Raw genomic sequence first — 15,043 nt, 5'->3', positions numbered from 1 at the left:
ACTTCTTACTTTTTTTTCATTCGATTTTTTATTCGTGATAAGCTTACGCACAAGTACAAATCAGACATTCATACATTCAATGTTTGATGGGCGGCTTTAAAGCGGAAACAGCGATCTTAAGTCATCATAACAAGGCATTATAATAAAATTTATTCCATTGTTGATGATCATACTGAAAACCATGGATGAAGCCCATCCGATTGTAATATTTCTCTCATTTTTTTTAATGTTTGGAATATATGGCAGGAACTTCGGTTCACATGACTTCTTAATGTGCTTCAAGTACAGTTTTTGTTGGGCACTTTTACTTCTTCAGCGCTAAATGACTATTCAAGGCATAAATGCTCTGAACCTTGAAAAATAAGCGCAGGAATTCCATTATTAACTTTTTTTTGGGCTCTTCTTCATAATTGAAATAAATTGTATTGTTTTTGTTTTATTATTCCAGCAGACTCAGCTAATTACTTAGAATTCAATTTTTTCTTCTTCATTTATCGTCTATTCTATTCGTTTCCCCTACATTCCTACATTTCATTTACTTACTTACAATTCTTCTGTTATAATAAATTAATATTATTCATTTCATATTGACATTTTGCTTCGGTTTTGAAGCCAAGTTTTGATGAATAATAGGGAATTGGATGTGATACATTTTGGGTTAATAGCTTATTAGTGACTTAAATTGACTTGGAGTCATTTCAGATTTAAATGTAATTTGATAAGAAAATTAAGAATTTTGAAAATTTGATTAATTTGGAAGTTCGAATCCCAAATTATTTAATGCTTGTTTCCTAAGTTTTTATTCAATTTTTTGCATACCAATCCAGCATAAACCTTGAAAATATTCAAAAATCTACAAAAATTTGTCCTCAAAAAATATGCGCGACTCCCAAAGTCTAACGACTTCTTAAACATATTCATTCTTCCTTCATTTCTGTTCCTTCTTGTTATTTAAAACTCGTAAAAAAGAAGAAGTCAAGTTGAGAAAATTTCTCACATATGAAATTGACTAGCCTTAATTAAAAATTCTATCAACGAATAGTCTTTTTTCTTCTTTTCAATTCATTGGAACAGAAAGAACTGTAAGTCAATAAGTTAGGAAAAGTGGGAGAAGAATGCCATTTAGTCATCCTCAAAATGATGATGTTAAATAATGGAATTGTATCAAACTTTCTAAAGGCCACGATCGACATTTAAATTGATTTTCAATCTATTGTTGCGCGGTATGTCTATTGATGAATATCATCCTCGGCACTTGGATTTATTACAAAAGGAATTTCACTCTCGCTCGACATGATCTTCAGTAATATTGAACATGATCAATGCTTTAAGTACTAATAGGTGCGTTTTGGAATTTGTTTAACCTCAATTCCGATTACACGAATTTATTTCCATATTCATCATATTCAATTTACTTCTTTTTTTTTGTTCAATTCTTCTTTTATTTTTTTGTGGTTAAATTGAATTAAGACTTTTTGAGAGCCTATTAATAAATCCATTCATTTTATTTGAATACATCTAGTCTTTTTGGAAGTGCTTCAACTTCTTCGTTCTCACCCAGAACAACAAAAAAACTACAAATTCTAGAAAATTAAATTAAACAAAAAATATGTTAACGTGTGTCGATTCTGCGTTAAGCACAAAAGTCTCTTTTTTTACGATTCTTAAGCTAATCAATGTATTAGATTTAATTTCCATTTATGAGTCAGCGCGATTCATTATGGTCATTTAGTTTTGGGTTGTTTTTGTATACTTTTTTGACAGACCGTGAAAAAATGTGTGGAACTAAGTTGTCGGGAAGTGATTAGAAGCGCATTTTAAGGCACAGAATTAGAGAAGTTTGAGACATTGCACTCATTTCTCAGCAATTTGAGCCTTAATTCCCGAGAAACACAAGCTTTCCATGACAGTCAGGTGCCGGCAACATGGCCAGTCAACACCCAAACCGCCAAACTTCCTCAACACATCCCAAAAACCTCATTTAAATTGCGTTAAAAATCGAGCGTTAAAAAGCAATTATAAGAGTCGTTCCGATCACGTCTCAATTCATATCGTTGTGCTGCTTCATTTCCATTCAATAATTAAATCTCATTTTAACAGTCTTAATTAGACTTGTTATAACTGCCTTATTATTCCTCAAAAAATGTACCTATGTAAAGACTTAACACATTGTAAATGCTCAATGAATCACTTGATACATTTTTCTTATTTCTTTTATTTCATTTCCATTAAAAAACTTTTTTGTACGATTTCTCACACACTCAGTTTGGCGCAGGCAGTCGTAAGATGCAAAAAAAGAATAAGAAAACCTATAAAAAAGTGTTAAATTTATGAGGCAATTTCGCATCATCGCATCACTATTGCGAAATGAATTTCATGATGCTTATATTTGCCAATAATCATATTCCTTGAGCAATAATATACAGCATATTAAAAGTTCACTTATATGTCGATGTAGTAAACATCATAATTCTTTTCAATTCATTTCATTTAAACAACACAAAAATGAAATGATGTAGAATAAATCGAGCGATGAATAATAAAAAATTATTAATGAATCGGGGGAGAAAGTATGAAGTCATGAGGGGGAGGATGAGAGCGCATTTGGGTAGAGGATGGTGACCAATAGTCACAATCTAAATTCCCCGAGTTTGCTCATGAATAAGCTCACAAAATTGAACATTGACGCTCATTTAAGTGAGTATGCTCATTGTCTGTTAAGCCTTACATGCCAGCCTACAAATACTAGATTCACATGTCACTAATGAACGACTCCCCTCATTCAATCTCATAGATACGATTTCATGATACGACAAGTTTGAGAAATTCCTGAATATTCATATACCTAATTAAATTAAAGTCGGCAAGTTCTTAAAGTCAATTTTAGCATCTTTAGGATCGCAACTTTCCTAATCAAGATTCAAATAAAAATAAACCATTTTAAGATTTCAACAAAATTGATAATCGGATGGATACATCCAAACAGACATTAAAATTGCCAAGCAATAGCCAAACTCAAGAGTCTATATTGGATTGAAAATTATTTTGTGGTAAAACATAAATCTATCTGTTCCAATCCATCTCTACTACTTTTTATTTTCATTTGCCTTCTTTATTTATAGTCAGTAGACACATATTTTATTTGCAGATGAGCCATGGGAACGAATGTTGTTAGCAACAATATCCGATGTGATTACCTGTGTGCAGTTACTTGCACTGTCTTTATTGCAGTTTTATAACATGTATTTGCAAAAAAAAGCAAGCAAGCACAATTGTTTATAATTCTGAATGCACGTCGGGTGTGAGAGAGTGAGGTATAATATCGAGGATAAAGAAGAAGAAGAAATTGATTTGGGAATGCATGGGAAACTACTAGATGACTTCAATGACTAAATGTGGCAAAAGCATGGCTTAGTTGTATAAAAATAATATAGAAATTTATCAACATCGTCGCTGTTCACTGTTTGTGCCTTTTTTTCGGTATTATTGGCAAAACGTAGGTTGCTAACTGATGATGTTGATGAGAAATAAAAAAGACTATATAGCGAGTAAGTGAGATAGAGAAATCGTGACTACAATTCATTCGTTCCCATAATTTGCGCCAATGCATTAGAGAGACGATGTCTTTTTTTTCGATACTTTTTCTCACTCCCGCTTTGCTTATTCACATATTTATATTATTATTTTTGATATTTCTTGCCTGCTTGCTTGCTTTTTTGCTTACATTTGCGAATGTGAAAGAGGAGAAAAAAATTAATTTGATATATTTTTAAAATGACGACTATAAAAAAAAGATCTGCTGGAAAAAAGGAGAGAGAGAGAAAAAGCAAGTTGTGGAGATGTTGCATGGGAATTTTTTCTTCAGGTTTCTCTTCTGTTTGCTGTCTTTTTTTATGATGATTGGAGATGAAACGAGAAATAACATCGTTTTTTCGGTAATTTAATCGACCATGGCTCACATTAATTGCACTCTAATTTCCAAACTGTGAGATAAATGTAGGGCAATGTTGGATGTACGATTGTGGGAGAATGTTTTGATGATTTTGAGAATCTCGTCTCATGGTAATTGATGTTGGACATGCAAGGTAGATCATTAGAATGAATTAAACATGACATGATATGAGTCAAGTCCATACAAAGCATCAATATCTCAATACAGTAACCAATCGACCAATAATTCAACTTCCAACTTTCCCATAGCATCTCGTTAAAACCAGCAATGAGAAAAAAATATCAAAGAATATATAAAAAAAGCTCATTTTAAATTGCTGTTTCGGCACGGAAAATTATTACATTTAATATTTACTCGTGTTATTGTTGGAAGGATAAATTGATGCTTAATAATGTATTATTAAATATTTTATATTTTTTTTTCTTTTTTCTCTCACTGACTCTGTTTTCTTAAACAATATTCAATATTATTCTGTGAGAACCATCCACAGAACAGACATACAAATTGGCTTGTTTGGCTGGCCTGAAGATGAGGAGGTCGAAATGGATGAATAATTTTTTTCTTCTGTCTAAATAATAAAAAATTATTGAATAAACATACAGCACCAGACTCTCGACTTGTTTTAATAAAGAATGCAACGGGATATGAAAGCATTCCCATGTGAAAAATATATATGCATTTAGAGTTGCATCTTCAATCTTAATTGACGAATCATGATAATCTCTCTCATTTCTCGTTTGCAGAAAATTTAGCGCAGATTTCGCGAATGTGGGTGGAATGAGTGATGAGTATTGTTGACACTGTGGGAAACTTTTCGTTTGTTATTCGTGTGAGGTGTTTGGTGTTAGATTGGATATTGAGGAATCTGAAGTTTTTTGATGAGTTTTTTGTCAAAATAATTTGTAGAAATTTGAGATGAAATTGTGAAATTTTGAGTTTTACTCTATAAATTGAGGTTCAAATCCCAATAATTGATTTAATATGCAAATGTTGGGATCATATTGATTTATTTTTTGGTACTTTTTTTGCATCAGAATCATGACTTTTTGTATCTTTCAGATCTTAATAGAATCAATAGTCAATAATTCACAAAAACAGAACTAAATCTGCGTTAATAATCTTCACTTTCAATAACTGTTCACTCATTATTCTTTCCTCTCAATCTCATTCTCCTTATGCAATTCTGCAACATATATTCGCAAATAACACAGTCAATATTGAGAGTCGAGAGAGAGAGATTATTATTCAGTATCACGAAATTGCAGCATTCCATTCATAAATAAAGTCCGAAATATAAAAAAGGGGCGAAAGAAATTGTAGTATAGAAATTGAAATGTCGGAGGTTGAGACCTCAAATTATTCAACGTTTTAGTTTCGATTCGAGAGAAGAAGGAACAACAAAAAAAAGAGCTGAGAATTAATTTCGCATGATTGCCGAAAAGCGATAAAATGCAATAATCCGGTATGAGAAAAAAGATTTCTCGTTTTTTTTTGTTTTCGGGGAATTAAAGTATATTGGAGTGGTGAATGAGTGAGACCTACCTAATCCCATTCGCTTCTTAATCTTCTTCAATACTTTCATTTTGTTCTTAATCGGCGCAAATAAATTATCACTTGATACTTTTGAGCTGTTGTTGCTGTTGTTGTAATCTGCTTTACACTGGCATAAATTACCACACACTTCTGATTTACTCGATACACCCATATGAGGATTTAACTTAATTAACTTGAAATGAATTAACTCAAAAAATTTGATCTCATTTGATGCACACAAAAAGAATCCACTTTTATATCCTTTAATTATTATTATTTTTCAGACACTACAAGCTGACTCAGTCAGTCTAATCCACTTTGCTTGATAATATCACGTTTCCGAAGTAAACAAAAATTTTTTTTTGCAAGCAATTCCAATTTTATTTTTTTATTGAAAGAATTCCGCGTGCTTCGACAAAACTAGCAATATTATTGTCTGATATATGAGACTCGAACTCGAAATATATGTATAAATAAGTAATATACACAAGCGGAGTGAGAGAGAAGCGCGTCTTCACTCTTCAAACGTTTAAACTGAAATGAAAACTAACAAATGTTTTTAAAAAAAAGAGAGACACACAAAAAAAAAATTTACTACAGCTTTAATTCCCCTTCGCTTTTGTTGTTTATTTTTTGCAGCCCGTTTTTCATCTGCCTGTTTTTTTTTCAACTTCTTCTTTATCGTCTTCTTCTTGTTTATTCTCTCTCTCATGTCGAATCATCGTCATCATCATGATTTTTACAACAATGATTCTTTTTTGGGTTTCTTAGCAGTTTGCGGTTGTTGTTGTTTTTAATGCTGCTTTATACGATCGAGACGATCGTATTTAAGACAGTCGGTAAATGAATAATTTTCTTCTTATACACAAATTGATTCCAATTTCAATTCATTAAGTAAATTTCGTGAGAAAATGACTTGAATGGAACGACATAATTAGAAATTGATCTTTAGCTTCGATTTAGGTATGCAAAATGTTAGATTTCATTTGTTTCTGTCAGGATGTTCAATTGTATTTATTGTGTTGCTATGTTGCTATGTTCTGTGTTCGGTCATGCAACTGGCTGTACACATGTCATTGAAATTAAATTTTTTTAAAAAGTTGTTTGCAAATGGCACAGGAATTTTGAGGTAAAGGGAAGGGGAGGTGGGTTATACTACTATTTTGCTGGCCGTACAGATCAATTGTGATCTATTGCCTTCCTCAGATGTTGCCTAAAGCATGTTCTATTACTGCCATCCGTCTGCCAATTACCAATACAAAGTGCAATACAGTCTCTATCGATCAGGCCGTCCAAGAACTAATTTACCATTAGACATGTGTAGTTCCAAATAATCAACAATGTTCTGTATTCTCCAAAATATTCAGTCCTAGTCCTGCATATGAATCAACAATTCTTGAAATAATTCTCAGATTCCCACTTTTTACGGACACCCCTTCATGAAAAAAGTCAGTCAGTCAGTCGAAAACGACACCACTGAATACAATTCATCAACAATCTAAAATTGCGCTAAATAAAATTTATGTTGTCGCGTCGATGGAATTCATTTCTCTTCATATCCATTATTTTACTCCTCATCACATTGATTCTGAGTATCAATCGGCATTAAAAAAAGGCATTTCATTCATTGTTATTGATAATAATTACGAAAAAAAGACACAATAGAATTGAGATGCATTAATTGAGACGGTGTTGTGATTTCAATTAACATTTTAAAAGTATAATTAACATCAAGAGTAAATTATTACTTGATACATAATAACGATCAACATAAAGATGCACAAAATACATTTTTAATGTCGTTACAAAAGAAGTATAATTGTTGAGTAAGAGAGAATAAAATGTATTGAATGTTTTAATGTTGCATCAATGTTTTCAATGTTTTATGAATGCAACCAAATGTAACGAATTCAACAAAAATACGTTTATGATTTCTATTAATGACGGTTAATGATTGTTATGAGTGTAACTGTTGTAGAATAATTCTAGATTTAGTTTTTTTTGGCGTTGAATTTTCAGTTTTGTTGACAATTTTAGCGCTTTGTTCGTGACAAAATTTGATAATGGAAGTGAGGTAGCTCAAAATTTCTCAAAATATAGAAAGAAAGAGTTTTGATTTTAAAATTGCACACGCATAATAAATCTCTTTTTAATGATCTTTATGTTTGTCTTGATAGCTTTTGAATTTTAAACATCTGTACGGCTGAACTGTACATTTTTTAGGGTATTTGTCATTGTTTTTGTGTTATTGTGTGGAAAATGTATAGAAATTTTTGGAAGATTCTTGGAATTTTGAGTTTGTAGAAAGGTGACAATGTTTAGGTTTCTTGCCATGACAGGCATAGGGTTCACTTTTAGATACCGTAGTGATCTTTCTGTATCAATAAAGCATGTTCTTTGCCTGTTAGAGTTGCTCACTTCAGAGATTAGTTAACCTTTGCATTGATATTATTGCATGCAAATGTTGGAGTTTCCAAATAAAGCAGTAGATCTAGATGCTGTCTAGAAACCTTAAGAGCAGAATAGGAGTTTAAATTGGCATTCTGCCAAGCACTTTAAACAACCCCGATAGCTTAGTGATTAGAGCATATGACTGGAACTCGTAGGACGCTGGTTAGATCCAAGTTCGATACAAGTTGTTGGTTTAGTTCTCTTATATGCTGTACAGTATCAAGTAAGTCGACTCGGATATCGTGTGGTACAAGTCGACTCGGATATTGTGTGGAAAAGTCAACTTAAATGGACTCGACTCCATATAAAATTTGAGTCGACTTCGAGATCTGGTCAAGACTCAAGTGATTAAGCATCAGAATCAAGTTCCAACAAAACTGTCTAACTAAAGTCCAAAGATTGAAGCTTAAAAAGACACTGTCTACAACAAAGTCTAATCCAATTTGTCCATAAAATCATATCAAACCATACTCAACATTACCCACACCCGACTCTCTCTAACCAACTACAATATTTTATGTTACGCACATTCTGTTTCACACATAAATCAAACAAACACTCATAAATTGACCATTGGAAATAAGTTCATGATTGATCACATTTTGCATTTCAATTTATTTCTCATGATCTTAATTCTTCGACATTAAATTAATTATGTGGCGACGGTCATAACAGTAATAATTTTAATATTTCCCTTCCCGGCATTCTTTTCCTCCACATATATTAGTCATATAATTTACGTCATTACGATCGTGACACTAGATTTAGTCATTTGGTGATGAAATGTCTCTTGGATTTGGAATTCAATGTCATATTTTTGAGACTTCAAGTTATGAATATAGTCTGCATGATCTCATCAAAACTACCCTTAAAAGTTGTTGATTTTGTTCATTCACAGCCGTTCCCACGAGCTAGTAAATCAATAAATGCCAATAAACGATGTCCAGCAAAACAATTTCACAAGATCAGATAGTTTTTTTCATAATTTTTTTGCTTGTACATGATGATATTATCATGCATGAGTTGTATCCAACGTGTGTAAGAGAGTTGTTGATGAGATTTCTTTAATGATATTGCGATAATTAATTCACTTTCGCTTGTGAGACATTAATATAATTATAACAAAAAAATCAGATGTATAAAAATTAAATATTATTACAGCATCGTTCATGAACTACAAAAACACATGTGCTAATTGCTCTAAATTTTCTCAAATGTTTTTTTGTGTGCGAATACTTAAAACTATGATTGGGTTTTTTGATTAATCGTACGAAAGACCTGCTTTACTTGCACGATTGAGATATTAATCGAAAATAATGCAGTTATCATCATTTTGGATGAAATAGTTTTCTGGAAATTTCATTGTACGATGATTAAAGCGCAGAAAATATTTGATTTGATTTCATGGTCAAGTAAGTGATGGTCATACACATTAGAGGTGTAATGAGAATACATTAAGGACAAATAAAATTAAGATCCTCTTTGTAATAATCAACAAAGGACTTGGTCAAGACTTGACTTATTATTGAAAGAATGGGGAGCGTCAGCAAATCACGTAACTTTAAAAATTATGTTTTAACGTTTTAGGGTTCGGTGATGAATAATTGGCCTGCAGTTTGAGGCTGTAACTTATAGTTCCTCCAAGAAGTCTTATCAAGTAGTTTTGGAGGAACTATAAAGCAGAGTTGGCAGGACTTTGGAGTCCGGACCCCAAAAGTTCGAAAGTCCGAAAGTCCGGACTCCGGGACTCCAATGAAAAAGTCCGGACCCCACATTGGAGTCCTGTAAAGTGTGCTATAAAGTACAACCGAAAATTTCAGACCTGCAGTTTTGGATGAACCTTAGTTTTTAGACCTTTCCGCTCGTTTCTCCACTATAATGCTTGATAGCTAAATCATTAACCAAAATTTGTGTTCCTCAACATCCCTATTCCGTAACACAATTGTTACCTCTTTCAGTGCGCGCTACGTAAGTGTACCATCAAGATTTGGTTACGTAAGGTCGTGGGAGTCATTAGGTCGATTTTTCGCTTATCATAATAAGAGAACTATTTTATATGGTTTCATTTCCCATCAAAGACAGTCAGTCACAAGTCGTACACATAATATTAAGCTTGCTACACTTTTGAGATAAACTATTCGCCCCAACTAAATACATCAAAATATTATTAAAGATATGAAAATTAAGCAATCATCATCAAACACACGAAATATAGCTTGTTGATGAGAAAACCATAAGTTTCAAATTATTAACAGCCATAATCGCCCTCAATTTATATGAAACTGTAAATCATGAAATTCAATTTACACCAGGCGATAATCTACATTAAAAATTCATAATGCGTTCAAACTCGGATTCAAGACTTGATGAGAATTTTATTGAATATTTATTAAAGAAATAATTTTTTTGTTAGACTAGAAATGAATCTAAAGTGTAAAATCAGACATAAAGAAATGGAAGCGAATGAAAATAGACACCAACAATATGCCGTAGTCGCAAACACATTGCGCACTTAAACATTCTGATGATGTTTAAAAAGTAAATATATATTATTAAGTGTGTAGAACCGATCGAAATTCAAGAGCACCAAGAAAATGAGTCTAGCACTAAAAAAATGAATCTTCTTCTACCCATATAATACATTTCTCTTGTATATGTCCGTGTATGTGTCTTACAAATGCGACAGATGTGAAAAACTTTAACTTCATCTCCGTTCTTTATTTTTAAGGTCTTTTTTTTATTTTTGAGTGTTTTTTGTTGTACCAAGTGCCACGCGACATCCGCCAATGAGAATCATCGGCATCAGTTTTTTTTTGCCTGCATCTTTTGCTTTATGTATTCTTTTCAATTCCTTTTTCTCTCTGGCACTATTTGTGTTCTGTTATAGTCTCCTTTTTTGGGATGATATTGAGAGAAAAGAATACATGGATGGATATAGTAGGAATAATAAGAATAGCAATAATAATAAAGAAAGGAATCAGGCACATAAGAACATATGAATAACACTGAAAAATGTTAAATGCAAGCAGAAATGCATATAAGTATGAATGGACATTTTGAGGATTTGGAAGCGCATTCGAACTAACTGTATGCCTTGCTATTTAGATCATTGAGATCCAGAGCTGTGCTAGGTCAATTCGTAGCTAATAATTGTTTAACAAGAGTTTAACGCATCCTGTCAGGTTAGAACCCTGTCAGCCTCACTCAAACAATTTATAGTGAGATCGGAACCACTCCTTTTGATTGAATTACTGTCTGTAGCCTAAAATATAAGGCTGTGAACCGAGTTTCCTCCTACTAAGTCTAAAATCCATGACCGCAGGGTGTCGATGTTGCAATAATAAGGCACCGAACTACCAAACCATTTCGCCATCAACCTACATTGACTCTTATGCCTGAACTGCAAATGAAAATCAATCTACTGCTATTCAATTTTAGAAATCAGAATCTTCAATCTCCAAAGATTCCAATTATTATATTTTATATTAAATTGTAAAAATTTGCTATGTAGATTTCAAATCAATTCAACTGGAATTCTAGGTCAATTGATAGGTTAAATCAATCGATTAGAGCTGTTGACCTGAAGAACTTAATTTGCTAAAATGTGCTAGCATTCTCATAGGACAAAATGTTTATAAATTCTGCAATCCATCAATAATTGCATCCAACAAAAGACCAACAAAAATAAATAAGAAGTAAGACACAGGATTGCAATGTTGTGCTTCTTCCCTTGTTGCTACATAAATTTGCTTACTGTTTAACATTTCATTTATGCACACACTGCAAATACATCTTCTTCTTTATTCATGAGCATTTATTTGACTTAATATATATAGACAGATGTTATTTAAATTTTCATCAAGGTCTTCAATATTTCTGGAAGTCGTAAAATTATTAAAAATATCAGTCGGCGTGCAGTTCTTCAAAGTAAGAATTTTTAGAAATATTTTGAATCTAGAATTGCTGATGATTTGTCTTAAATAATTATTCAGCACCTTGTCTACAATTTAAAATTTTCGCGAGCAAATTTTGCACCTTTACATGCTGTTATAATGAACCACATAACCACTTAGCATCTTATGCATTCTTTTATTAATTTTCATACATCTTACAATCACCAACGACATGTGCAATGAGTGCACATTGAAGTGAAATTAATGTTAATTTTTATGTCGTACCCGTGGTTGTGGTCATATTCAGCCGTCATATACGATATAAAAAATTGTGACTTAAGGCTGGCAAATAAGATGAATTTCATATTATACGACGATATGTTTTTGACTGAAAAACATCTTGTGCCTTCTCATATAACCATTATGTTGCATTGAACTCAATCATAATGATGATCTTCGATTCGTGAACTCGCTTCTTGTCTTGCATTGTTCCTGTTGATTTTACGGTTGCATGTGAGTAATTGTTGCATTTTGTCGTGTGTTGTTCAAATTTGGATCGTTTTGAAAGTGTTTATCACATCCAGATGGTAGATTTTAGGCTAGATAGTTATAGACTGACGATTATGTAGAGTAATATTGGTGAGAGTTACGGATGTCTTATAATATAAAGGATGAAGGAATATTAAATATTTACCAAAATACTGCAAAGTATAAAGGCAAGGAAAAAGCAGCAGTGGCGTAGGATATTCCGAATAGACAAGGATCATGCTCATGAGTATGCTTAGAAAAATTAAGCATTCTCAGCCACATTGATTGAGAATACTTCAGGTTCGATCCAAGAGAAAGTATAGTCAGATTCGGATGCTTTTTCGCTGTTTCTAGTCTCACCAACTCGGTTTGTGTATTCGCAACACCCAGATTGTGTCTGGGTACATTTCATTAGGGATACCTTAGGTCATGCAACTGTGCCAGACTTCGAAAAACCAAAATGTCATTTATGGAACTTAAACGTACCAAACTATGCGCTCCATCCAAAATCAATATCCCAAAAATCTCCAAACTTTTCATTATAAATTTGTGATGTTATACTTTATACATTAATACTCTCGAATATTTATGATGATGAGCCGATAGGCATGTGCTTTCATTTAATTATACACAATCTGACACGCGCATCTTTTGCAGCATATGCTGTGTATACCGACAAAATTTTTATTTTTCTTTCATTTCTCATCTCTTCTACCCCTCTTTACTGCATTTAACATCGTTTGTGTTGAAAGAGTCCGGAAATGAACATTCCGATGGATTTTTTTTTTTGCTTTGCTGCTGTTTGCCTTTTGTGTCAAATCAGCGAAAATTATGAAGCTGTCGTCTGCACGGTATTTTGTTTTTGAGTTAAGAACACATTGCGTTCATGAAGATGAGAGTTGAATGCTTTCCGATAAATACATTCTATTCATTTTGATCGTGAAAAAATACAAAAATTCATGGCAAATAAAAGCAAGAGGATGGAAAAAAGGAAGTAAGTCCTTGACGGATTCATTCTATGAATGGCTATTGATGAGTAAATTGTAACATCACGATAACTAAATTGTTATTACTAAGCAGATGATGGAGAGAAAAAACAGGAAAATCAAATTTCAGACAGTAATGAATTCATAAAAATTGTTTGACGCGTGATGGAGATATAGAAGTGATTCTCATGTTACAAGTTTAGATTTTGATTAGGAGTGTCTTGAGTTTCCTTTCTATGATTTTGAAACAATTAACAGAAGTTAACCCTTTCTTATTTTGAGGTTATTTGATGAAATTTTCATTGTTGATGATAAGATTCTACTTCCTGTGGGTTGTTGGAAGATGTAAATTTGCAAAAATAGATATGTGGCTAGTTAATTCAGTATGATTTGCCTGCAAGCAAATACAATCAACCGATCGACATACGTTTAAGTGCTGTCAACATGGCAACTATGCAGACAGTTTAGCTAGACACAAGGGGCGACCGTTTGACAATTTCAGACATTTGGAAACCACTTAGAAGCCGCTTGGAAGCTATTGCCAAATATTGCATTATGGTTCCAATTAAATTGTCTGCTTGTCTTGTGAACAGCATTTAAGTGTGTGCCGATCGGGATATATTTTGGAAGACACATTTGGATCGCACATGTTTGATGTCAATTAAGTGCGATTCATAGGTTCTTTTGCCTTCTTGTTATCAATTTGTACTGTAAACTCAACTAAATTAATCTAAATCCTAAAACATAATTTGTATACAACTCTTTGCCAAGTATACCAAAACCATATCACAGATCTTCTTCAAACCAGATTGTAGACTTTCTTCTTCCGACTTTTGAAACTACTACAAACCACTACAGCATATCCACAAAACTTTTACACCACAGAAATCTTATGATGACTTTATGATTGAGTTTTTGTCTAACCTTCAGACCATATTCTCATATCCACATATGGTATATTATCATCCTTTCTATATCAAGCCATTTGTTATGTTCTCCATTGGCTATGCTTAACACGATTAAGAAGAAAATCAAGTATGAAAACATTTTCCGTTGAAAAAAATTTTCTCCTTTTTGCTGCTGAAAGTCATGAAACTGAAAAATTCTTCTTGTTTTTCACTCACAGAAAAGTATAAAGTTTTTCAATTCTTCTTTTCCTTAACTGTTGTTTTTTTACAATGTGATACTTCTCATGTCAGTTTTTTTATGAATTTCCTCTCATCTCATCTCATAAAATCAGAGCCGAACTGTACATTGTGCTCGACAGGGTGCTGTTATGACGCCCAATCATCTGACGGCACTCACTGACGGTGGCGACTGGTATCGCCTTCAAAATACTATTAGTCACATTCTGCCTCTTGAGTGTAGCTTGATTCCCAAAAATTGATTCCCTGATCAGAATCCACAAAATTGTATCACTCGGGATAAGAAAGTTTCCATTCATAATTTAACTTTATGTCCCTTTCTTGATACCGATAGATGACAATTGTAGAGTCATTTCAGAATTCTTTGTGGTTTTGACGCATTTTTGATGTTCACCGAATCAACTTTGTCAATCGATAATTGGTAAAATAATGTTGCGTGATGGAATGTTTGTGGTTGATTTTGTGTCTTTTGCTGCGTTGACGTTTTTTGATTTTCTGAAGTCACAAAGCAGCAGTTGTGGTGGTTTTGTCACAGGTACATGACAAGTCAGAGTT

The 15,043-nt window shown here is 32.8% G+C and overlaps 2 protein-coding genes across 3 annotated transcripts in view; one reads left to right on the top strand and one right to left on the bottom strand.

Annotated features, from left to right (window-relative positions):
• LOC139097260 (monocarboxylate transporter 1-like) overlaps positions 1-15,043 on the top strand; it is a 203,102-nt gene that overhangs the window by 155,878 nt on the left and 32,181 nt on the right. The gene's annotated exons all lie outside the window — the stretch shown is intronic.
• The window catches only part of neur (E3 ubiquitin-protein ligase neur), a 41,028-nt gene that overhangs the window by 13,931 nt on the left and 12,054 nt on the right, over positions 1-15,043 (bottom strand). The window contains exon 1 of one of the 2 annotated variants that reach the window (XM_070649050.1): positions 5,495-6,006. The exons of the other annotated variant lie outside the window; for it this stretch is intronic. Coding sequence (XP_070505151.1) covers positions 5,495-5,657 — 163 coding nt within the window. The 5' untranslated portion in view covers positions 5,658-6,006. Of the gene's footprint in view, positions 1-5,494; positions 6,007-15,043 lie in introns of those variants that run through there. 2 annotated transcript variants of the gene reach the window in all.

Source organism: Chironomus tepperi, unplaced genomic scaffold (assembly GCF_022539635.2).
Source record: "Chironomus tepperi strain 1889 unplaced genomic scaffold, CSIRO-AGI_Ctep_v1 contig_418, whole genome shotgun sequence".
In the NCBI taxonomy this organism is placed as follows: domain Eukaryota; kingdom Metazoa; phylum Arthropoda; class Insecta; order Diptera; family Chironomidae; genus Chironomus; species Chironomus tepperi.
Note: the sequence above shows the minus strand (reverse complement) of the source record. Positions and strands in the feature narration are given on the sequence as shown.